Raw genomic sequence first — 25,790 nt, 5'->3', positions numbered from 1 at the left:
ATTTTTTTTTTTTTTTTTAATAATTTTTGTATCGTTGGATTATTTTATTGTACGAATAAATTATTATAAATTATAAATATAAAATATAAATAAGTCTTGCCAAAAATACCTTTATATGCAGACGGAAACAAGAAAGAAAACACGGATAGAAAATTTTTACGAACGTCCCTTCCATTTTAAAAAACCTTCCATTTTAAAAAGCTTCGAAAACTTCCAGTCTCTCTACAATCCATTCTCCATTTTACTGTTCATCGAAATTCGTATACCAAAGATTCGATCTCATATTCTAGGGTTGTAACTTCTATTTTTATATAAATCAACTATTTACGATTACGATTTACAATGACGGCAACCATGGAGAGCTTGATCGGTTTGGTTAATCGTATACAAAGAGCTTGTACTGCTCTCGGTGATTACGGTGGCGGAGACTCCACTTTTGCTTCTCTTTGGGACGCTCTTCCTTCCGTTGCAGTCGTCGGCGGTCAGGTATACATACCTATACATATAACATATACATATACATATACAATTACATATATCTGATCTCGTTGTTTCAATGTATAGATGTTAAATTACAGTATATGTTGAGGTCGTATCTCTCTACCGCTACTAATTTCTTCGATCTGTTAATTTTGCTGATGAAAAGTTGTTTGTGTTCAATTTAGTTGTTAGTTATTTAATTCTATTTGATTTATTTGTGTTGTGATTTGTTAATTTACATGATGATGATAGAGTTCTGGAAAGTCTTCAGTGTTAGAGAGCATTGTAGGGAGGGATTTTCTTCCTCGAGGATCTGGTCAGTTACATTTCAATTTAATTACATTTCATATTATGTAATTGTATATGCATATGTGTTAAAATATTCAAGTGAACAAGTGGTGGATGGTACGTGCCTAACTTGTGAAGACTTTTATTTGGCAACTACACCAACCATGTTTGAATCAATTTGCTACGTGTTTGGTGCCTACAATTTGAGGAATACAAATTAGACTTTTGGATCATGCATTCACAACCTCACCAACCTTCATTTGAGTAGTATAAATAGAGCTCAACTTATGCTCATTTAATTATCCCAAAATCATTTCTTTCTTTCATGTACTAAAAGAGTTAAATAGAGAGTTTGTGAGTAATCTCCTAATTACAAGAGATGTAAAGATTAATGTTTATCCTTGTAATTAGAGAGAAGTGTAATTCCTATTATTCTTATTAGTGATTAGTGAAGCGTTTCTTTCCTTGCCCGTGGTTTTTACCCTTTTGGGGTTTTCCACGTTAAATCTTGGTGTCCTATTATTGTCGTTATTTCAATTATTGCTAGCGGTTTGCTATAATTCGGTGTCGCTTTTCTCAACAAGTGGTATCAGAGCTAAGGTTCTAATATCTAGTTTGTATTAATCTACTTATCGTATGCTCTGTGGTTGCCACGGGAGTGGATCGTCCACATCAGAAAATAAGTAAGATTAATTTCACTTGATAAAAGTTCTCGGGTACTATTTCTCGAAAAAATAGTATTGTCGAAAAGAAGATTGTGATTATAGCAATGTCTACGAAATTTGAAATTGAAAAGTTCAACGGGAGTAACTTCTCGTTATGGAAACTAAAGATGAAAGTTATCCTGAGAAAGGATAAGTGTTTGGCGGCCATCAGTGGACGTTCCGCTGAAGTCACTGATGAAAAATGGGAAGAGATGGACGGCCATGCTATCGCAAATCTTCATCTGGCACTAGCAGATGACGTTTTGTCTAGCATTGAAGAAAAGAAGACGGCGAAAGAGATTTGGGATCACCTCGTAAAATTGTACGAGACCAAATCACTCCACAACAAGATATTCCTTAAGAGGAAACTTTATGCGCTACGCATGAATGAATCTACTTCAGTTAATGAGCACATTAATTCTTTGAATACTCTATTTTCTCAACTCGCTTCATTAAGCTGCAATATAGAGCCAAAAGAACGTGTTGAACTTTTACTTCAGAGTCTACCTGATTCGTATGATCAACTCATTATTAACTTAACCAATAATGTTCTCTCGGAGTATCTAGTCTATGATGAAGTTGCGGCTGCTATTCTAGAAGAAGAAAATCGGCGCAATAACAAGGAGGACAAACATGCCGGTTCACGATAAGTGGAGGCCTTGGTGGTGTCAGGAGGGAGATCAACGGAACGTGGCCCAAGTGGGAGTCACAATCATGGTAAACCGAAGTCTAAAAAGAAGAAGACATATACATGCTACAATTGTGGCAAGAAAGGTCACCTGAAGAAGGATTGTCGGAGTTTAAATAACTCAAATCCTCAAGGAAATATTGCAAGCACTTCAGATGATGGGACTGCTTTGGTTAGTGAGGCAGTAGTAGCAAATGAAGGCAGAAAGACATTTGTTGATGTCTGGTTATTTGACTCGGGAGCTACTTTTCACATGACCCCTAGAAGAGAATGGTTCAAACAATATGAACGTATCTCAGGAGGATCTGTATACAGTTGCAACTATCATGAACTAAATCATTCTGAAGATGCACGATGGTACAGTTCGTACTATTCAAGGTGTACGACACGTGGAGGGTTTGAAGAAGAACTTATTGTCTTTAGGACAATTGGATCATCTTGGTTGTAAGATGGAGATACAAGACAAGATCATGAAAATCATGAAAGGCGCAGTTGTACTTATGAAAGGAGAAAAGGTGGGTGCTAATCTATACATTCTGAAAGGCGAGACGGTACGGGAAGCGGAAGCATCCATTGCTTCGAATAGTTCAAGTGATAAAGCTGCTATAACATGGCATCAAAAGCTTGGACACATGTCTGAACAAGGTATGAAGATTCTTGTTGAAAGAAATCTTATTCCTGGTCTTACAAAGGTATCGCTACCTTTCTGTGAGCATTGTGTAATCAGTAAGCAGCATCGCCTGAAGTTTAACACATCAAATTCTAGAAGTAAATTGATTCTAGAATTGGTTCACTCTGATGTGTGGCAAGCACCAGTTCAATCCGTAGGAGGAGCAAAGTATTTTGTATCATTTATTGATGATTACACTAGGAGATGTTAGGTGTACTCAATCAAGAGAAAGGCGGATGTGTTTGAAGTTTTCAAAGTTTACAAAGCGCGGGTTGAACTTGAATCTGGTAAAAAGATCAAGTGGACTGATAATGGAGGAGAATACACTGGTGATGAATTTGATAAGTTCTGCAAACAAGAAGGTATCAAAAGGCAGTTCACGACGGCATACACTTCTCAACAAAATGGAGTGGCAGAGCGGATGAACAGAACCTTGTTAGATAGAACGAGGGCGATGTTGGCAACTGCAAGCTTGGGAAAATCATTCTGGGCAGAAGCAGTAAGTACTGCCTGTTACGTGATAAATCGGTCATCATCAACTGCAATTGAGTTGAAATCGCCGATGGAGATGTGGACTGGAAAACTAGTTGATTATTCTGACCTTCATGTATTTGGAAGTCCTGTGTACGCAATGTACAATTCTCAAGAAACGACAAAGTTGGATCCAAAGTCCAGAAAGTGTTTGTTCTTGGGGTATGCTGATGGAGTTAAGGGGTATCGTTTGTGGGACCCTACAGCCCACAAAGTAGTCATCAGTAGAGTTGTCTTTACGAAAGACAAAGATCTTGAAGATGTTAGCACTTCAAAAGAAACTACACCGATACAGGTTGGAAATGAATTTCATAAAGATTCTTCTGAAGCAGTTCCAGAGCACGATGAAAATCAAGTATTCGTTGATGAAGCTCCAGCGACTCGTATTTCTAATCGGGAACGAAAACGTCCAGGGTGGCACTCGGATTATATTATGGAAAGCAATGTTGCATATTGTCTTCTAACAGAGGAAGGAGAACCAACAACTCTTCGCGAGGCACTGAATCATTCAGATGCATCTCAGTGGATGACAGCTATGCAGGAAGAAATTGAAGCTCTTCATAAAAATCAAACATGGGAACTTGTGCCATTGCCGAAAGGTAGAAAACCTATTGGAAATAAATGGGTGTATAAGATCAAGCGAAATGGCGATGATCAAGTGGAGCGGTATCGTGCAAGACTGGTGGTTAAAGGATATGCTCAGAAAGAAGGTACAGACTTTAATGAAATATTTTCTCTTGTGGTTCGACTTACAACAATTCGAGTAGTTCTAGCAATGTGTGTTACATTTGATTTGCATCTAGAGCAGCTAGATGTGAAAACTGCATTTCTTCATGGAAATCTTGAAGAAGAAATTTATATGCTTCAACCAGAAGGTTTTGAACTAAAAGGAAAAAAGAACTTGGTTTGCAGGTTAAAGAAATCTCTGTATGGTCTCAAACAGGCGCCGAGATGTTGGTACAAGAGATTTGATTCTTTCATAATGAGCCTTGAATATAACAGACTTTATGCAGACCCTTGTGCATAATTCAAGAGGTTTGGGGACAATGATTTTGTCATTTTGCTGTTATATGTAGACGACATGTTGGTTGTAGGCCCCAACAAAGATCGTATTAATAAGCTGAAGGCTCAGTTGGCTAGGGAGTTTGAAATGAAAGACTTGGGTGCCGCAAACAAGATTCTAGGGATGCAAATTCACCGAGACAGAGATAATAGGAAGATTTGGCTTTCTCAAAAGAATTATTTGAGGAAAATCTTGGAGCGTTTCAATATGCAAGATAGTAAGCTAATCTCAACTCCACTTCCTACTAATCTCAAGTTATCCTCCGTTATGTATCCTAGCAGTGAAGACGGGAGGAAGAAGATGTCTCGAGTACCGTATGCATCAGCAGTGGGAAGTTTAATGTTCGCAATGATATGTACAAGACCAGACATTGCACATGCAGTGGGAGTAGTTAGTCGGTACATGGCGAATCCTGGTAAAGAGCATTAGAATGCGGTAAAGAGGATCCTAAGATACATTAAGGGTACCTCGGATGTTGCATTATGTTATGGAGAACCGGAATTTATTGTCAAAGGGTATGTTGATTCAGATTATGCAGGTGATATCGATAAAAGTAAATCTACCACTGCATATGTTTTCACACTTTGTGGTGGAATAGTAAGCTGGGTTTCAAAACTGCAGTCAGTTGTAGCCACATCAACAACAGAGGCAGAATATGTAGCAGCTACTCAAGCTACTAAAGAGGCAGTATGGTTGAAGATGTTGTTGGAGGAACTCGGGCACAAACAAGAGAATATCACTCTATTTTGTGACAATCAGAGTGCCTTGCATCTTGCAAGGAATCCAGCATTTCATTCAAAGACAAAGCATATACGAGTTCAGTATCACTTCGTTCGTGAGAAAGTGGAAGAAGGAACCGTGGATGTGCATAAAATTCATACTGACGACAATGTGGCCGATTTTCTAACAAAGTCAATCAACCGTGACAAGTTTATTTGGAGCCGTTCCTCATGCGGCCTAGCGGAAACGTAAGCAACATCATTGGCAAGGAAGGATTATCGTGTGAAGATTGATTGAGCTTCAATCGAATCTTCAAGTGGGAGATTGTTAAAATATTCAAGTGAACAAGTGGTGGATAGTAGGTGCCTAACTTGTGAAGACTTTTATTTGGCAACTACACCAACCATGTTTGAATCAATTTGCTACGTGTTTGGTGCCTACAATTTGAGGAATACAAATTAGACTTTTGGATCATGCATTCACAACCTCACCAACCTTCATTTGAGTAGTATAAATAGAGCTCAACTTATGCTCATTTAATCATCCCAAAATCATTTCTTTCTTTCATGTATTAAAAGAGTTAAATAGAGAGTTTGTGAGTAATCTCCTAATTACAAGAGATATAAAGATTAATGTTTATCCTTGTAATTAGAGAGAAGTGTAATTCCTATTATTCTTATTAGTGAAGCGTTTCTTACCTTGCCCGTGGTTTTTACCCTTTTGGGGTTTTCCACGTTAAATCTTGGTGTCCTATTATTGTCGTTATTTTAATTATTGCTAGCGGTTTGCTATAATTCGGTGTCGCTTTTCTTAACAATATATACATATATGTTACTTGTATATTTAATTTATCTATTTAATGAGTAAAATGTGTTATTATTTTCAGGAATTGTTACAAGACGTCCCTTGGTGTTGCAATTACACAAGACAGAGAGCAGGAGTGAAGAGTATGCTGAATTTGGACATTTGCCTCGCAAGCGGTTCACTGATTTTGGTACGTCACTGACGTATTTATGTGTGCCCGTTTAAACGTGTTTTAATGTGACTCATCCAACATGGCACATTCCTCATATAATCACATGTTAAATATTTGTTGTCAGGTGTTTAGTGTAGTTGTGTTGTGTGTAAGATGCTTATACAACTTTGACATTATCTTAATGTATCCACAGCTCTGGTACGTAAGGAAATTGCAGATGAAACAGACAGAATTACGGGGAAGACAAAACAAATATCACCAATTCCAATTCATCTCAGCATATACTCACCAGATGGTGTGTTTTTTCGATTGACATCATGTTACGCTTGTAATGTAGTTTTGTATAAAATGGTATGCCATGCTAACGCCTTACATTTGTTCCCTATTCTTGCAGTTGTCAACTTAACCTTAATTGATTTACCTGGATTGACTAAAATTGCCGTTGGTATGTCATCTTTATATACCTTCATCATTATTGTAGTCTTTTTTTTATTGGATCTTTATAAATTACAAAGAGCCAATTATTTGCAGAGGGACAGTCCGAAACAATTGTTGAAGATATTGAAAATATGGTCCGGCTTTACGTGGAGAAGGTATTGTTATTTGTAAATCTTGTTAATGAACGTTGACAAGTATAATTGGTTCTTTACTCCGAGTATGTATGTTCATACATAGTTAGTGTGTGATACCAATGTTGAATTATATAGCAGTAACCCATGGCATACAGTATATTAGTGTAAACTTGGGTACACTGTTGTTGGTTACAACGTTTTTATTTTTGGTGACAAACTTAGTAGTTGCTATAGCAACCTTTGCTAATGGACAAGTAATCATCTTCTGTGCTCTATCATTTTTTGTTCTTCTACATTCCTATTTTGGTTCATGAGTGATTGCATGGTCTTTTTCAGCCCAACTCCATTATACTAGCAATATCTCCTGCCAATCAAGATATTGCCACATCTGATGCAATCAAACTTGCTAAGGAGGTAGATCCATTAGGTATCTTTCTTCACTGTCAACATAAATCTTTTCGTTCATAATTTTTTTAGTAATTTCATTTCTGATCTCAAGTTTTTCAACATCACCAGGTGAAAGAACATTTGGGGTTGTAACAAAGCTTGATCTGATGGACAAAGGAACTAATGCTTTGGATGTGAGATTTTATTTTTCTCTTTTTCCCGTTTCTATTTTAGGTGGCGGAATGGATGGGTTGGGTGAGGTCTCATAACTGGTTTGAATGCAGTCCGATTTTTTTCTATTTGAAAATGTTATGTTTCTATAAATAGAAATAATGTATATTCTTTTGGTAACTTTCTACCTAATTGACTTTTTTTCAAGTTACTCTTTTTAATGTTACCTTTAACTCTTTGGAAGTGAAACATTTTTTAAATCAGTAATTCATCAGTGAATGGGTTAAAGAAGTCGCCTTTTGTTGGTGCAATTCAATGATCCCTTCGCTTCATACCGGGTTCTGATAATAAACCCTATTCTCTCGAAGGTCCTCGAAGGCAGATCTTATCGTTTGCAACATCCTTGGGTGGGGATTGTGAATAGATCCCAAGCTGATATCAACAAAAATACTGATATGATGTACGCAAGGCGAAGGGAGCGAGAGTATTTTGCTACAAGTCCTGACTATGGTCATTTGGCCAATAAAATGGGTTCAGAGTATTTGGCAAAGCTTCTATCGCAGGTATGTTGTATACATATATTCAGTTTTGGTACAATATACTTCTTGACATGTATTCTTAAGTACTATTGTTATCATGAGTATTTGTTCTAACTAGTAGTTAGGCCATATTGGGCCATGGCCCAATCGCTATACGGAAATAATACATTTTTAAAACAAAGTCAACAACCCCAAAATTAAAAAAAAAAAAAAAAAAAAAAATAGGACGAATTTGCTGACGCCATGATGACGTCAGCATGACGTCAGCCGGGTACTATTCCTACTTGCCCGCTGATATACTTATTGTAAATTATAATATTTGTGGCTAGGATAAGGGTGTTTTAATGCTCCTTCCTCTGTTAAATTAGTTTTTTTTTTTTACCTTTTTTATTTTATTTTTATGTTTTCTAATTCAATACAATGCATCTATACACAGCATTTGGAAACCGTAATCAAAGCAAAAATACCAGGTATCATTTCCTTGATAAACAAAGGTGTCGATGAGATGGAAGCCGAGTTAGACCGTCTAGGGAGACCAATTGCAGTTGATGCAGGAGTAAGTATATTTTCTATCTTTGGATGTCTTGATAAACTTGACATAATTGTATTTAATTTGCTTAATCACTCTCTTTCAGGCTCAGCTGTATACCATTTTGGAACTTTGTCGTGCTTTTGACAAAATTTTTAAGGAGCATTTAGATGGAGGGTAAGCTTCCTTCTTGATCATCAAGTTTGGAATTAGAAATAATTTGTAAAAATGGGTCATTTTGTATTATTTTATTGATGAATCATGTCAAATGCTTAAAGTCACCTAAAGTCTGCTCGGCTATTTACCTTTTAAGTTGGCTTACGCAACCAATTTTGGATTACCATTTGAACATTTGCCTTTGGTAATTATCATTTATTATATTATATTTAATATCCTAAGATTGTACACGATTGAATATATATCAGGCGGCCTGGAGGGGACAGGATTTATGGAGTGTTTGACAACCAGCTTCCTGCTGCATTAAGAAAACTTCCATTTGATAAGCATCTTTCTTTGCAAAACGTGAGGAAAATTGTTTCAGAAGCAGATGGTTATCAACCACATTTGATTGCCCCTGAACAAGGTTATCGACGTCTTATTGAAGGCTCGTTAAATCTTTTTAGGGGACCCGCTGAAGCTTCTGTTGATGCAGTAAGCATGCCTTTTATTTTGTACCATCAATTTTAAGATGTTATAAGAAATTTGAGTTTTGTTCATATGACTTACATGGTGAACGTTCTGTAGGTCCATTTTGTGCTAAAAGAACTCGTCAGGAAGTCAATTGGAGAAACAGAGGTCAGACTTAAAAAAAAAAACCCTACTTTTGCTCTTAGATTATCTGCTTTCTTGTTAATGAATCTTTGGATCTGTGTTTTGAAATTGTTACAACATCAAATCAGTTTTTGATGTTGGATCTTCTTAAATAGGTGTTCTGTTTGTCTTTTGTGTTTTTTTTATCTATATCTTCTGTTTCTGATCCTATGATTACTACTGCTTTAAACAATTTGTACTACATTAACACTTGTAACAAAACTAATTATTAAAGAGTAGTTTTTAACCTAACTTGAGATACTATTATTTTCATATCACAAAAGGTACATCATTATTCACAAAATGCTTCTTTTGGTCATCGTTTATATCAATTATATAAATATGTAGATATAAACATTCAGAATCACATTATACATTTTATAATGCACATCCAAGTACTCTTTTGGTAATATGTCACGTTTCTAATATTTGTTTATAACAGGAGTTAAGGCGGTTTCCAACTCTACAATCTGCCCTAGCTGCAGCAGCTGGCGAATCATTAGAAAAATTCCGTGATGAAAGTAAAAAGACAGTTATACGATTGGTGGAAATGGAGTCTTCATACTTGACCGTTGATTTCTTCCGGAAACTTCCACAGGAAGTTGAGAGAGTAGGTCCCAATGGCGCTCCCCCACCAGGAGATCGCCGCACCTCATCTGCAGCAGATCGCAGACACCCACAACAAGACCGTGGTATTCCTAATTCAGACCGTGTAAATCCAACTGATCCGTTAGGGGATCGATATGCAGACGCTCATTTTAGGAGGATAGGTTCAAACGTATCGTCTTATATTGGTATGGTGTCTGACACTATCAAGAGCACAATTCCGAAGGCAGTTGTTTTATGTCAAGTTAAAGAAGCCAAGCAAAATTTGCTAAACTATTTCTACACACAAATTGGAAGAAAGGAGGTAACACAAAGGCAGTTGGGTTTTGTTATTAACTTGTTATTGACATCCTTGTTGTTAAATAGAGGTGGCAAAATGGGCGGGTTGGTCAGTGGGTCGAAAGGGGGTCTTACACTTTTTTTCCCTCAGGGTTGGGCTAATTGAATTACATTTTTCCCAAGCTTTTAATGTTCTATAAATTGTTATGTTTCAAATTAAAATAATAAATTGTTAGTTTTCATTTATTTGAATGAAATTAAAATAATAATACAGTGAGTTTTATACGTTCAAAATAAGTTTTGATCTCCTCTAACCCTGGTTGGTAAATGTTCTGTGACTAGTCTCTGACTTGGCTGATTTATCTGTCCAAAGTTGTCAAAAGTCCAATTTAGTCAGTCAAACTCAGATTTATTAGTTCAATGACATATTTATTCGGTCAAAGTAGGTCAAATACAAAAAAAGTCAAAGTGGTTCAACGTCTGACTAGTCTCCGATTTGGCTGATTATGGAACTAAAAGGTTCTAGGCATGTATAGGAATTAGAATATAGAATCCTATATTATCTAGCAATTGGAATTTGGAATCATATGTTATCTAGCAATTAATATTTAGAAGTTTTCCCATTAATAATTTCATCTTTTAAAAGTAGTAAAGCACGGTACAAAATATTTTTCAGGCTAAACAACTTTCAGAACTACTCGACGAAGATCCAACTTTGATGTCAAAGAGACTAGAAATTGCAAAAAGACTCGAGTTATACAAGGTATCAAGGGATGAGATTGATGCAGTAGCATGGGTGCGGTGATCATGTACTCCAAGTTCATACCACACGAATGTGGGTTAGCTTTGTCATTCTTTGTTTTTAATTTGTCTCACACTTATTATTATTATTTTTTCAGTTTGGCCTTTGATTTGCTTACATATAGCTAGAGGTAGTGATTCTTTTTGACAAGAAGAATACTTGTACTACATTCATAGGAACAACTTATCTACTCATTGAATATTTTTGTTTGATGTTTCTAGTCATTGTGTAAACCGAGTTGCTTCTTTTTAAATAGATGGCAGGCATCTTTTTTATTCATTTTGAACATAGAAGACAGATTTTGCTTGATGACCAATTGCATAAAGGGTACTCATCTGTTAATGAAAACTGGTTGTATCTCTTTGTTAAGTGTCGTAGATAAGTTAGACAAGATGACGGTCAATGGGGGTACTTTGTGGAGACAAGGGGTAGTGACCCTCTAAACATTTGAGTTGTTATTGTAACATTTAAGATATGCAAAGGTAAAGAAATTATACCTTAATCCCACAAAATTACAGTCATGTTAGTTATACTTTTGGCCTCCAAGGAAAAGTTTCAAGTTCCGCCATTGAATGGTTTTTGTTTATTTGCTTGATGATTAATTGTACAAGGACTCAAGGGTACTCCTTTGTTGCAGTTCTGTTAAATCTAGTTGTCATTACCTAATATCGGAGGGTGGTTGCACTCTTAAATCATTATCAATACAAAGAGAGTTGTGTCTAACTAGGTCTGCGCCTTTAATTATGTCTTACTCAATAAGTATTGCTTATGTGGAGGCTTTCGCGGCACACGGTTGGCCGGGGAGAGTGCATTTGGTGATAGATCCGCTAATGTGTTATCTTACAAGATTGAGGATTGTCCGGGAAGAGACATTTAATGAAAAATTGAAAATGACGGGTCCTAGAGGTTGATTCAGGGGCGTCTTAGAAGATGTGCAAGGTAGTCAATCGCACAGGGTTCAAAAATTTTGAAGAACCCAATTTTTTTCAAAAACCCTTGTATATACATGTTTTATTGAAATATGAAGAGAGATTTTATTTTGAGTTTATTTAAGTAAGAGTCTAACTTGGTACCTGGGAGGAGGTGCTTTTCCGGCACAGGTCCCTTTCGGGGTGGGATTGGTGGGTGCTACGGCACACAGAGTTAGCGTGTCTCTGCCAATATACACGTTTTGACCAATAATGAGATCTAGCTATTTAAAAATAGAAGTTGTTTTGATTATTTTTTATTAGTAATGACAATAGACTACTATTATTAACTGTATTTGACTTTCACAAGTCTCATGGTCTGGCACAGGGCCTTATAAATTAATGAGACGGCCCTGGATTGATCATTTTTCTTTTCCTTCGATTGGTTTTATTCCTTGTAGTTTGATATTTTCGGTTTGTGTTTGATTTATATGTTTGTAAGGTTTTTATCGGGATGTTAGGGAGACTTGTTTATATATGGTAGTTTTTTTTTATAGACGCAGGTTTCCCCGTTTCTCTCTTTGTCTTTTTGTATTTTCTGTTGAGAGCGTTTCCCCTTAGAAAATAACCTCGTTTCTTCTATACGAGTATTCGTTTTTTGGAAGAAAAAAAAATAAGTATTGCTTACGAAGGTAAATTGTAGCAAATAAACAGCTTTAAAACTATGAATGAATTATAACGATTTAGAACTTTATATAACCCACGATACATGGTTTTTCCAAGTGCTAAAAAATTTTTTGGTCATTACTTGCTCCATATGAATCGGCTATTCGGCTAGGACATGACAAATCCGTGATATACGATAACTACTCTCTATATATACTGTCATATTGTTTGGTCAATAATTTCAATGTTATATAAGTTATAACCAAACAAACACGCTATTTTCACACTAATATTTTCATAATGAACAGCTTTAACTTTATGTCTGACAAATTTATTAACATAAGATTTGATTCTTCTATCTTCAAACAACAACAACAAAACCCAATACCACATAAGTGGTGTATGGAGGAGGTGTGATGTAGATAATCCTTCCCCTATCCGAGAATAAAGACAAGTCATTTCTCCACCCAGAGTCAAACACTCTCAAAAGTAGAGGAAGTCATCCCTCTCTCTATTCGACGGATAAAGAGATTGCTTCCGAGAGGACCTCCGGCCTTTAAGTAAGAAAAAGTTTTTAGAAAATTTAAAAAATATAAAATAAAAATAATTAGAGGCCATGAAAATGGTAGAACCAAATTTTCACAGGGTTTAAATCCTGACTGGAATTTAATATAGGCTCTAAGAGTCAGTCAAGTCGTCAATAAATCGACGATTGTTGTTGACTCAATAGAGCCGTAATTCTTCTATCTTCAAACGGGTTTATAAAATAGATATTTCAAAAATATAAAGACATAGTATAAATATCTTCACAATTTAATAATGTCACAACATCCAGTGTATTAACTAATCGTCCGAAACTATGTAAGTTGGTCGACCCAAGCTAACTTATTTATTGCGCCTGTAATATCACGAACCTATCACATGGTGGCAAGGTTTCAGAGTATCATTCGCCTATTCAATTCAATGCCTTTTTCCATTACCATTACCATGTATTATAATAGCCCACAAAAAATTGGTCGCTTGGACCATCTCAACACACAAACACAATTGTCTTATTGATGGAAAGAAAATGGTTAGGTGCCTTAAACTTGAGGTATAATAATTGTTAACTTTTAGGGTTAAAGATTAAAAATGAACAAGAGATTGGGGACTAATATATAAATTTTAAATTTAATATAATAAACATTAAATAAATTCCACCCAAATTTTTAACGGGATTCATTTTTTTTCCCACGACGAGTTAAATTCATCCGTTATCACCGTTCAACTCGAAATAATTTTATGAACAAAACGCAACTACCTATGTTCAAAAAGGAACTTTTTTTTAAAAAAAAAAATTGATAAATTATATATATATATATATATACATATTTACGGGATTTTTTTTGCCCCAAGTTAAATTTAATTGTCATCACCATTCAAATCGAAATAACTTTATGAAAAAAACGCAAATACTTATATTCGAAACGGACTTTTTTTGATTTTTTTATGACTAAAACAAGTGGTATGTCAATGAGTTTATAAAGGGAAAAAACAGAATTCGAGTCCTTTTGCCCCCTTTCTTTCCCCAATTTTTTGCCTAAGTTTACTTTTAATATTAATTTCGTAAAAAATGTTAAAATGTTTCACCACAATATGCAGACCATTAATATATTAAGTATAAACAATGTATATTCAAATATACTGCAGCAACAAACGGTCAATTTTATTCTAGTTAACCCTTAATGGAGAATGCTAAACGTTATCTTTAATTCGCGTTTAAGCAGGGCCGGTTCTAGGGGTAGGCTGCATGTGCGATCGCACTGGACATCACAAAAAGAGGGGCATTAAATTTACGATCCGTTTTCGAATTTTCAGAATTTTTTTTGAAATTTCGGAGTAAAGTTAAATGGAAGTTGCATGTCAAGTTGATGAAGATGATAAGGTGTAAGAGAAATAAAAGTGATAGGATGACAAAGTTGTGAATCTCACAAATTACCTTTTAATTTTTCATATAAAAACTGCTAAGAAGTATATATATACGTTTGTCACAAATTCACATGGTCAACACATATATTAGAATAACTTTATTTTTTCTCAATTTTTTTTATTAAAATCTAATATTCGGTATAACATTGCATGGTATACGATATATTTTTTAAATAAATTTTATTTTGAAGCCAATTTTAGTTATTACCATGTAATATAATCGTATATATGTTATGTTACTTTATATTCCCGTAGTTATTTTCGAATTCATCATTTTGAACAATTAGTGAGTTAATTTTAATTTTCAAATAAATAAATTTCAGATAAGTTAAACAAGATAGATTCCATGTTAAACAAAGTAAAAAAAAAAAAAAATTTAATATTTTAAATGTATTTATATTCAAAAGTTAACTCAATTAACATATTAAAATTAATCTAGTTAAAGCATTAAGAGGTTTATTTATTTACTCTTTTTCTTAGAAATGCATGAAAATGTCATTTTAAATAATGTATGTTGAGTATATAGTTCAAAGTTTATTGTTTAAAATTTAGAAGGCACAGTTTGATATTCTTGCACAGGTCATCCAAATTATTAGGACTGGCCCTGCGTTTAAACATACTATATTTAAGTTTTAAAATTGTGTTGTAGGAGTGTTCATCGGTTTGGTTGAAACCGTTTAAACCGAACACCAAATCGAAACCGAACCGAAAAAATCTAAACTGAATTTGTAAAATGGTTTTCGGACCGAGCGAAACCGAAAACTAAAATCAAATTTGGTTTTCGGTTCGTTTTTTGGTTTTGAAATTTCTAAATGTGGTTAACCGGAAACCGAATATAAAGCCGAATTCAATTTGGACGTAATTAAATAAATATATTAAGTTATTAATATTATTGTATACATGTGTTCGATATAGAATTTGAGCAGATAATTTACATTTTCAAGTCAAAATATGTTTACTCCGATTTGAAATTCTTTTTAAATTATTAATTCATATTTTTTCTAATTTATTTCTCTCCACATTCTTATACATGTAATCAATTTAAATCGACTTTCTCTTGGTTATTGATTTTGTTTGTTTTCTTGATATAATATGTATTGTATTATAATATTTTATAAGCTTATTGTATTTTGTAAATTCGTATATATACATTTTATTATATATATATATATATATATATATATATATATATATATATATATATATATATATATATATATATATATATATATATATATTTCTATCGAGCGTTCCCAACACTCCATTCTTTATCATCAAACTCTTGGCCATTTAGGCCATCTACAATTTTACTGTTTCCTCTGCATTTAATGTAGCCATATTTGAATCGTCGGTTATCAATCCGAGGTGATTTCAGGAGAATTGTGTTTTTAGATGATTAAACGCTGATGGTAATATGGTGGAATATAAAAGGTTCTCCGGTAACGATAAAAGAGCACGCAGTTATATCAAGATTATAATAAGGTTGTTTCGAATGAAAAGTCGAAGTTGACTTGTTGGAGCTGTGACAAAATTGGCTACTTTGAAAGGGATTATTAAGTTATTTTGGGTAATAATAACACTAAAGAAATTAACACTGCTATGTGTTAATTATAGTAGCAATCCTGTGAGAACGTTCTCATTTTATAAAATGGTGAGAACACTTTTTGACCACACAATTCATTATACACCAAAAGGGCAAATTAGGTACTATGTTTTTATTAACCCCTCAAATTAGGCATCATATGTAGGGATGGCAATGGGCATCCGATTCAATGGATATCCATCTGATTCGATCCGCTTAAAACGGATATGGATGATCTTAAATGGATATGGATACGGATATGGATGAACCTAAATGGATATGGATATGGATACGGATACGGATGAAAAATTTTACCCATGAATATATCCATTTACACCCAATATGCATGTACAAATACATAAAGATAGATATATGCATGTACAATAACTATTACAAATGCATTTACCATTGTACATATATGTTGTTTGAAGCCATATAATGAATTTACTAAGAATACTCATAATAAAACATGTATATCTATCTTAAAAAACATACGATTACCAATTAAATTTGTCGTCATCTACGTTTAATAGTAATTTTAACAGGTTGCGTTCACTTTTCGATAAAAGATTACACATTGTGATGGAATGACTTTTTTATACATGTTATATTAACTTTTGTTATATTACGTTTTCGTTTTCATTACATATAGAAAAATATTATAACATTTCTTAAATATCCAATGGATATCCATGAACCCGCTTAATCCAATGGATATGGATATGGATGGATGAACTGAATTTAAATGGATATGGATATGGATATGGATGAACAAAAACTAAATGGATATGGATTTGGATATGACCTCACCCGATCCATATCCGATCAATTGCCATCCCTAATCATATGTGCATACAATAATCCGATCTTTAATATTATTATTCATATTATTTTAGTATATATATTTATGTATCCGTTCAGTATCATTTATGAAATCATCTATACTTTTAACTCCCATGCCTTTCAACTTCATATTTATTTCTGTCTGCATATATTTATGAAAACCAACAAAGGATGCGCAATTATGGTTAGTTTGGATATGCACTATGTTTAGTCTGGATACATATTATTAATGTATTCAATATGAATGATATATAGCTAATCACAGAGAACTACAAAAGAGGATGCATAGATAGGTTGAATACTTTGAATACACTCGGATGGATACATAAAGAGGATGCATACATACATATAGTCATATAACTATAACCGGATGCAAACAATTAACAATTCGGTGCAAAGAATTACTAATCAAATGAATACAAATAGGAATATAGGGTGCATAGGAAGAATTGATAATTATTATCATATTAATGAAGAAGAATGAACGATCTTAAATGTAATACTCCATTACTCCTTATTTGGAGGCAGCGGTTATGGTTTTGATGAATGTGGGCAGTAAAATTCAGTTATGCCCTTTTGATGTATAATTTAATTAAATTAGATTTAAATAAATCAAATTTAAGTATGTGGTCGTTCTCACAAATAAATAACAATGAGAACATGGGTATATGTGTAATTTTACCCTCCTAATTTTGAGGATTTTCTTATATATCAAAAAGTTCCCCTTTTTAAAATTTGATTCGTAATGTACAATTAAAATCAAATAACTAAATCCAGCACATCTTTCGTTTAGTTTCATACTCTGTTAATATAGTACTAATTTATGTTTTCATCGATGTGAGTGAATCCAATATAAATGCATCCAGTTAATTTAATACGCTTAGTATTATACAATTCAGATACATGACATTAAAATTTATGTACACATTTGGTTATAAACTAAAATTATGATTAAGCAATAAGCATAAAAAAGGACGAATCTTGCATTCACATTCTAGACTTCATGCGATAAGCATGGATGCACTCTAGTTTTCTTGAGATGAATGTACATGCACCAACAGACTACGAGCGATGAACGTGGATGAACCATAGACCTCGGGGGATGAACGTGGATGAACGGAGAGTTCAAGCGACGAATGAGAATGCATCTGATTGTTCAAGCAATTGAACATATGCACCTAAGAGTTTTGAGTTGTTAGTGTGGATGCAACCGAGAATTTGAGCGATGAGCCTCTATGCATTCGATCAATCAATTATCAATCACTTCTTTTATTTGAAAAAACGTGATCTACTATTATTTTTTTTGGTTATAAAAGTTAATAACGACAAAGTGGTTGAAAACAGTAATGAAGAAGATGAGTACGTGTCAATGGATCGCAAATTACGGTTACGATAATTAGTTAGTTATAGATTTAATTTAATATTAGGATATATGAGAAGTTAAAGGAATCGGACTTTCCACATATGCCCTTTTCTTTTCTTTTTAAATTTAAATAACCCTAAACACTTATAACCATTGATTAAAAGTATGAACTGTGATGACCCGAAAATTTCCGACCAAATTTAAAACTTAATCTTTATATGATTTCGACAAGATAAGCAAAGTCTGTAATATTGATTCTCAAAATTTTTTGAACTAATGTTATATATTCAGTTAACCTTTGACTATTGATCGACGATTCACGAACATCTATTAGTAAAATATATATATATATATATATATATATATATATATATATATATATATATATATATATATATATATATACACAATAAGTTGGAATATTAATTATTAAAATTAATTATAAATAACTTGCAATGTGTATTTAAAAACTGATTTATGTATATTAAATAAATAAATAAATATATATATATATATATATATATATATATATATATATATATATATATATATATATATATATATAATTCCAAGTTATTTAGTAAACGATAGTAACGTTCGTTTATTGATTCGATTGATATTTAAATAAGTTAACTAAAACGTTTAAGATGAACAAGTAAAACACTAATTTGCTACAGTATTTTCGAATTGCTACAGTACCCGAAAAGCTACAGTGTTTTCGAAAACCAATATTTGCTACAGTAAAAATCATTTTGCTACAATAAAACACCATTTCAAAATGAAAATGTATGTATATTTTACAAATGTTATAAAATATAATATTAACTAGATACAAAACGTTTTGATTTAAATTAATATTATCATATATATAAATAATGAGAAGTTGAATTAAAGAAGCAAACTGTGACGATCGCTCCAAATCCATATGGACGAACACGTCATTCATTGATTTCATTGCGAGGTATTTGACCTCTATATGATACATTTTGTAAACATTGCATTCTTTTGAAAAGGCACACCATAAATGAATATTTAAATCAAAAGGTTTTCGACATCTGATGATTTCTACATATAGACAATCACCATAAATAATAGTTTACAACAGTATTTCTGTTGACAATGCAGTCAAAATAAAATACATGGTGATGATTTGGTGAATGCAACGTCTCCTTGAAAAATATGTCATGTAAGACTCCATGCACATAGCTTGTTTAACATCTAAGCAAACAGCGGAAGACTTCTAGGAAACCTGAGAATAAACATGCTAAAAAGTTTCAACACAAAGGTTGGTGAGTTCATAGTTTTAATATTACACATAATCCGTATATCAATGTGGATTACAAAAGTTCAGTTGTTTCATTCAAAACGTTTATCAATATGTTTTAATATTTCAAATCATCTGTATGTAAAGGTTGATCACAAGATCTCAGTTGTTTTATTCAAAACGTTTATCAATAGGTTTTACATAAAAGGTGGACCACAAGATTTTAGTTGTTTCATCCGAAACGTTTATCAATAGGTTTTACATAAAAGGTGGATCACAAGATTTCAGTTGTTTCATCCAAAACTTTTATCAATCGGTTCTACAAAATTGAGCACCCTGGTAACTAAACTTTAACGTTTATATAATTTGTACCCTTTGTATAATCATCTTAATAGTACACGCAAACCAACGTGTACGCTTCTCAAATAGCATACGTCCGTTAAAAGGCTAGTGCTCTAGCTCGGACGGGGATATCAAGCCCTATGGATCCATATACTACTACTCGCGCCCACCAGTTCTTATAACTGGCAGTTACTAGTTACCAAAGCTAAGGGATTTTCGGTTCAAACTCAGTGTAGAATTTAGTATGTACTTGTATCCATTGTGTTTAAAATAAAGTGCATGTATTCTCAGCCCAAAAATATATATTGCAAAAGCAATTAAAAAGGGATCATATGAAACTCACACATATAAATATTGTATATCGGTTAATAAAGCATTTGCATGTATTCTCAGCCCAAAAATGTAGAGAGTAAAAGGGATCTTATGAAACTCACGCATATAAATATTGTAAATCAGTTTATAAAGCATTTGCATGTATTCTCAGTCCAAAAATGTAGAGAGTAAAAGGGATCTTATGAAACTCACGCATATAAATCTAGTATTTTCAGTATTTATAAACAGTCGCATGTATTCTCAGCCCAAAAATATATTGAGTAAAAGGGATCATATGAAACTCACGCATATAAATCTAGTATTTTCAGTATTTATAAACAGTCGCATGTATTCTCAGCCCAAAAATATATTGAGTAAAAGGGATCATATGAAACTCACTGTTTAATATTGATATACAATATTGCAGGAAAGCACGTAGACGCATCGGAGATGATAAACACGAGGTTTGATTCACAAAAATACCCCCGAACATTACCCATAATTTCTTTGGTAATAACCCATATTTTCCTTAGCTCTAGCTCGCTCGGAAATTCGTTTTGAAAATTACTTGGACAGCACTCCGTCGTAATATTTTATGTACATTATTATTTTTGTATCGCAAAAATAATAACACTAATAATAAAAATAATAAGATTAATAATAATCTTATTAATAATAATAATAATTTAAATAATTTAAATAATACGGAGTAAAATTAAATTAAATCACAAGTAGAAATGGTCGAGCTTTTATAGTGTGGCCTGATTTCTCCTTCTATGCGATCGCATGGTTTCATGGGCATATGGCCATGCGATCGCATGGCCAACTGTCACCAGCCTGGTTCATTTGTTTTTTTCTTTGTCGACATAATATAAATATTAATATATAATTTATATAATTTATATAATTAATTATATATTATATTAAATTCACGTGCATAGTTGATTTGTAATTTTTGTTCTGATATGTCGTACGTCGTCACTCGACTTATGTCCCGGTTCCGGTTTCTCGAACGCATTTTCGTACGCTTAGAAAACTTGCATTTTACATTTCGTGACTCGTACCTTTGTCAAAACATAGTCTTAAATCATCCATAAACTATACCACTGTAGCAATACCACTGTAGCAAAGTTACTGTAGCAATACCACTGTAGCATTTTGGTACTGTAGCAATTTGAAAATGTTACTATCGTTTACTAAATAACTCGAAATTATATATATGTATATATCTTTTTAATATACATAAATCAGTTTTTAAATACACATTGGAAGTTATTTATAAATAAATTTTAATAATAAATATTTCAACTTATCATATATATTCAAATAAATATTTAAACCAATAAGTTTAATGTACGGTATCAAATAATTAATACATTGTTACCTTTTCAAGTTATAGTATATATGTATCTATTTACATATAATTGTTCGCGAATCGTCGAAAACAACCGAAGGGTATTTAAATATATAAAAGTAGTTCAAAAATTTTGAGATTCAGTTTTACAGACTTTGCTTATAGTGTCGGAAATGTTAATCATACAAAGATTAAGTTTAAATTTGGTCAGAAATTTTCGGGTCATCACACAAATGACCTAAACACTCGAACGTACAAGATACACTTCAGGTAATATAGTTATTGGTAATGTAAGTCTATATATTGACAAAGGTATGAGTCACGAAACGTAGAATGCAAGTTATTTAAGCATTCGAAGTAACGTCCGAAAATCCGGAACCGAGACATAAATCGAGTATCAACGTATGAGTCAACGGACCTAAAATTACAAGTCAACTATGCACATGAATATAATATAATATATATATAATTAATATAAATTATTAATATAAATTATTAATATAAATTATATTATATATATATATATATATATATATATATATATATATATATATATATATATATATATATATATATATATATATATATATATATATATATATATATATATATATAATATGTCGGCAAACAAGAAAACAAAACACAAATGAGCTGGCAGACCACCCCATGCGATCGCATGGGAAATGGCCTGGAAAGCCATGCGATCGCATGGCCCTAAAATTCTGGCCAAGTGCTATAAATAGCCACGAATTCGGACGAGCTCAGCACACCTCTTTCATTCTTATTTTTCTTTCTTTCTTCTGTAAATATATTAATAATAATAATAATAATAATAATATTATTATTATTATTATTATTATTATTATTATTATTATTATTATTATTATTATTATTATTATTATTATTATTATTATTATTATTATTATTATTATTATTATTATTATTATTATTATTATTATTATCACTAGAAGTGTAATTTTTATTAGTATTATTATACATAAAATATTACGACGAGGTTATGCCCAAACGATTTCAAAACAAGCTTTTCGAGCGGGATAGAGCTAAGGAAATTATGAGTTATGGCTATGGAGGTTATGGGTATTACTTGGGGGTTATGATCATGCGTCAAAGGTCAACCTAGTATTTATCATCTCCGTTGCGTCTACGTACTTTCCTACAATATTGAATCACAATATTGATACGTGAGCATTTATATCTTATCTATCCATGTCTAGTGCTCGAGTATATATGTTTATACATGCTTGTATGCTAAATTTCGTCGTTAGATAGTTTTACGATGAATCACGAATTTAATACATATACTATTGATATAAGGTATATGATATGCACGTTATTGGAAAGCTGACGAAAAATTAATAACTTTTCATTTAGAAATCGCGTGATTTCGATGAACGGATTAAAAGATATGGTCAACTGAATTATGATTAATATTAATTGAAATTGTGTTTGAAACTGTAAATTGATATTTAAACAACTTGTTTATGAGATTGATAAATTGAATTTCCAAATATTATTAGTCGAGTAAATGAATTCTTATATAAGGCACGTCTCGTTGAACAATTGTCAAAATTGACTGTCTTAACATGTTTTAAAGCTTTATAAACACTATAATCTGATTTTACAAGTATTGGAAAACTATGTGAAATAATAAAATATTTTCGATTGCCATGATAATTCAAATATAATATAGCTCCTGAAATAAATAATATTTTGAGTTTGATAAACTAAATTCGTTCAATTATCAAGACTTATACTATGTTAATAAACATGTATAGATTTAAAAGATCATATTGGGTCAGGTTGACTTTTGAGATGACTTTTGTTATCTTTTTCATGTCGATCTCGAGCATTAGGATTGTGATACACTATGACCAGACCTAGCTTGTTAGACATGTATTGACCAACATATGTTCTCTAGGTTGAGATCTACGGTTATTTTGCATTCCAAGTTTCGGTCACATTTCGGTGAATGACCTTATGTGCTGTTACGGTGAGTTTCATTTGCTCCCTTTTTAATTGCTTTGCAATTTACATTTTTGGGCTGAGAATACATGCATTTATTTTAAACGCAATGGATACAAGTACATACTTAATTCTACACTGAGTTTGAACCGAAAATCCCTTAGCTTTGGTAACTAGTAGCTACCGGTTATAAGAATCGGTGGACGCGAATAGTTATATATGGATCCATAGGGCTTGACATCCCCGTCTGTTCCAGGTATAGAAACCCTAGCCTGAACTATAAAACAGACGTATACTATTTGAGTTTAATACACGTTGGATTGCGTATATTGTACATGTTGGTTGCATGTATGTTAAAACAGGGGTACTTATTATAACGTTAAAGTTTAGTTATCAGGGTGCTCAATTTCGTAGAATATTTTGATAAATGTTTCTGGGTGAAACAACTGAAATCTTGTGATCCACCTTTATATACAGATTATGCGCAACATTAAAACTATGAACTCACCAACCTTTGTGTTGACACTTTTAAGCATGTTTATTCTCAGGTTCCTAGAAGTCTTCCGCTGTTTGCTTATATGTGATACAAGTTATGTGCATGGAGTCATACATGCTTTATTCGAGAAAACGTTGCATTCACAAAATCATCACCATGTATCTTATTTTGACTGTAGTATCAACGGATGTAGTATTGTAAACTATTATTTACGGTGATTGTCTATATGTAGAAATCATCAAACGTCAAAAACCTTGGAATTTGTTATTCAATTATGGTGTGCCTTTTCAAAAGAATGCAATGTTTACAAAACGTATCATGTAGAGGTCAGTACCTCACTGTGAAATCGATGAATGATGTATTCGTCCAAATGGATTTGGACGGGTCATCACATGAACAGTCTAGATCTGTTCTCACAAATTATATAAATGAGAACATTCTCACTTGATCACATTTCTCTCTCTCTCTCTCTCTCTCTATATATATATATATATATATATATATATATATATATATATATATATATATATATATATATATATATATATATATATATATATATATATATATATATATATATATATATATATATATATTAGTTTAGTATGATATATTACAAAGTTAATACGATAATGTTTTTTCATCTAATAGGGAAAAAGTAAAAAATTGATTCTGAAAGTTGAATTCAGTTTTAACAGAAACCAAACCGAATTCAAATTCGGTTTTCAGTTTGGTTTCGGTTTCGATTTTGATATTTGAATTCGGTTTCAGTTAGGTTTTCGGTATTGATTTTAAAAGTTTCAAAACCAAAAATAAACGAATCGAATAATCCGAAAAACCGAACATATGAACACCCCTACTATGTTGAATTAATTGCAAAATATATAAATTCTTTTTTTAATATCAAATTTTTTTTATATAATTTCGGTATTAGTGTGTTATTAATTGCAACGGTTAATTATAAATACGAAACTAATTTATGTATATAATGCTTAAACGTGGGTACGTTTATCATTTTTCCTTTTTAAATATTGATTTTTTTTTCAAGAACAATCATTAACTTCATTCGAACTCTCAAATTAAGGGCAAACAATTGGAATATAAATTAGAGCGAACCCCTAGCATTATAGCTAATTGAAATGAGTAGAGATATATCCACCCTCTTTTATACTACATCTATCATAATTGTGTATAGTATAACATGTTAATGCATAATTTATGGTGGATGTAGTAAAAAAGATCGTGAATATATCACCACCCAATTGAAATAGCTCAAACTCAAATCTCAAATCTCAAAAAATGTCCGAACAAATTTGAACCTACGATTGAAGCAAACCAAATTCTCTTAAGATTTCAAGAGGTAACACCTTAAGTACAAACATATTACAAGATATATGACAGCTCTATTGTAAGACACGAACTCACTGAACAATAGAAAGGAAGAAATTAGACCGAATGCCTAAGATATCGATCTTACACATTCACACCTATTCTTCTAATTTTTTGGCAAAAAAAAAAAAAAAAAAATATGTTGATAGAAACCTCTATTAAAGCAATGAAGGTTATCAATCCAAAATACAGTGACAGAAGCATATAAAGCCCATAAGATGTGTTATCGTGCTAACCATAAATTGTTGTTATCTATTTATATTTTATTTCAATTTCAATATATAATTAATAATTAATGATAAATAAATAATAATGATTTTGGGCTTGGTTCTTACCTAGCCTGCTTCGTGTTCTAATAATATTTAGCCTTTCGAAAAAAATAAAAATAATAATGAATGATAAATGATAAATGATAAATGATAAATGATACTGTAGTAAATGATAAATATCGGTGTGGAGATGTGTCACACAATACACACCCCGAACCTCTAGCTGTCAATTAAAA

The 25,790-nt window shown here is 32.4% G+C and overlaps 1 protein-coding gene across 1 annotated transcript; it reads left to right on the top strand.

Moving 5' to 3' along the window:
• Positions 1–202: 202 nt before the first annotated feature.
• LOC139855435 (phragmoplastin DRP1E-like) lies at positions 203–11,048 on the top strand. The gene is made up of 15 exons (XM_071844656.1): positions 203–486; positions 733–796; positions 6,031–6,138; positions 6,314–6,415; positions 6,515–6,565; positions 6,652–6,713; positions 7,029–7,119; positions 7,209–7,273; positions 7,619–7,813; positions 8,226–8,345; positions 8,425–8,495; positions 8,744–8,969; positions 9,063–9,113; positions 9,571–10,038; positions 10,690–11,048. Exons 1-15 carry the CDS (start codon positions 343–345, stop codon positions 10,816–10,818), a joined length of 1,947 nt encoding a protein of 648 aa, XP_071700757.1. The 5' UTR covers positions 203–342; the 3' UTR covers positions 10,819–11,048.
• Positions 11,049–25,790: the final 14,742 nt, after the last annotated feature.

This window comes from Rutidosis leptorrhynchoides, chromosome 6, assembly GCF_046630445.1.
Source record: "Rutidosis leptorrhynchoides isolate AG116_Rl617_1_P2 chromosome 6, CSIRO_AGI_Rlap_v1, whole genome shotgun sequence".
Lineage (NCBI taxonomy): Eukaryota > Viridiplantae > Streptophyta > Magnoliopsida > Asterales > Asteraceae > Rutidosis > Rutidosis leptorrhynchoides.
Note: the sequence above shows the minus strand (reverse complement) of the source record. Positions and strands in the feature narration are given on the sequence as shown.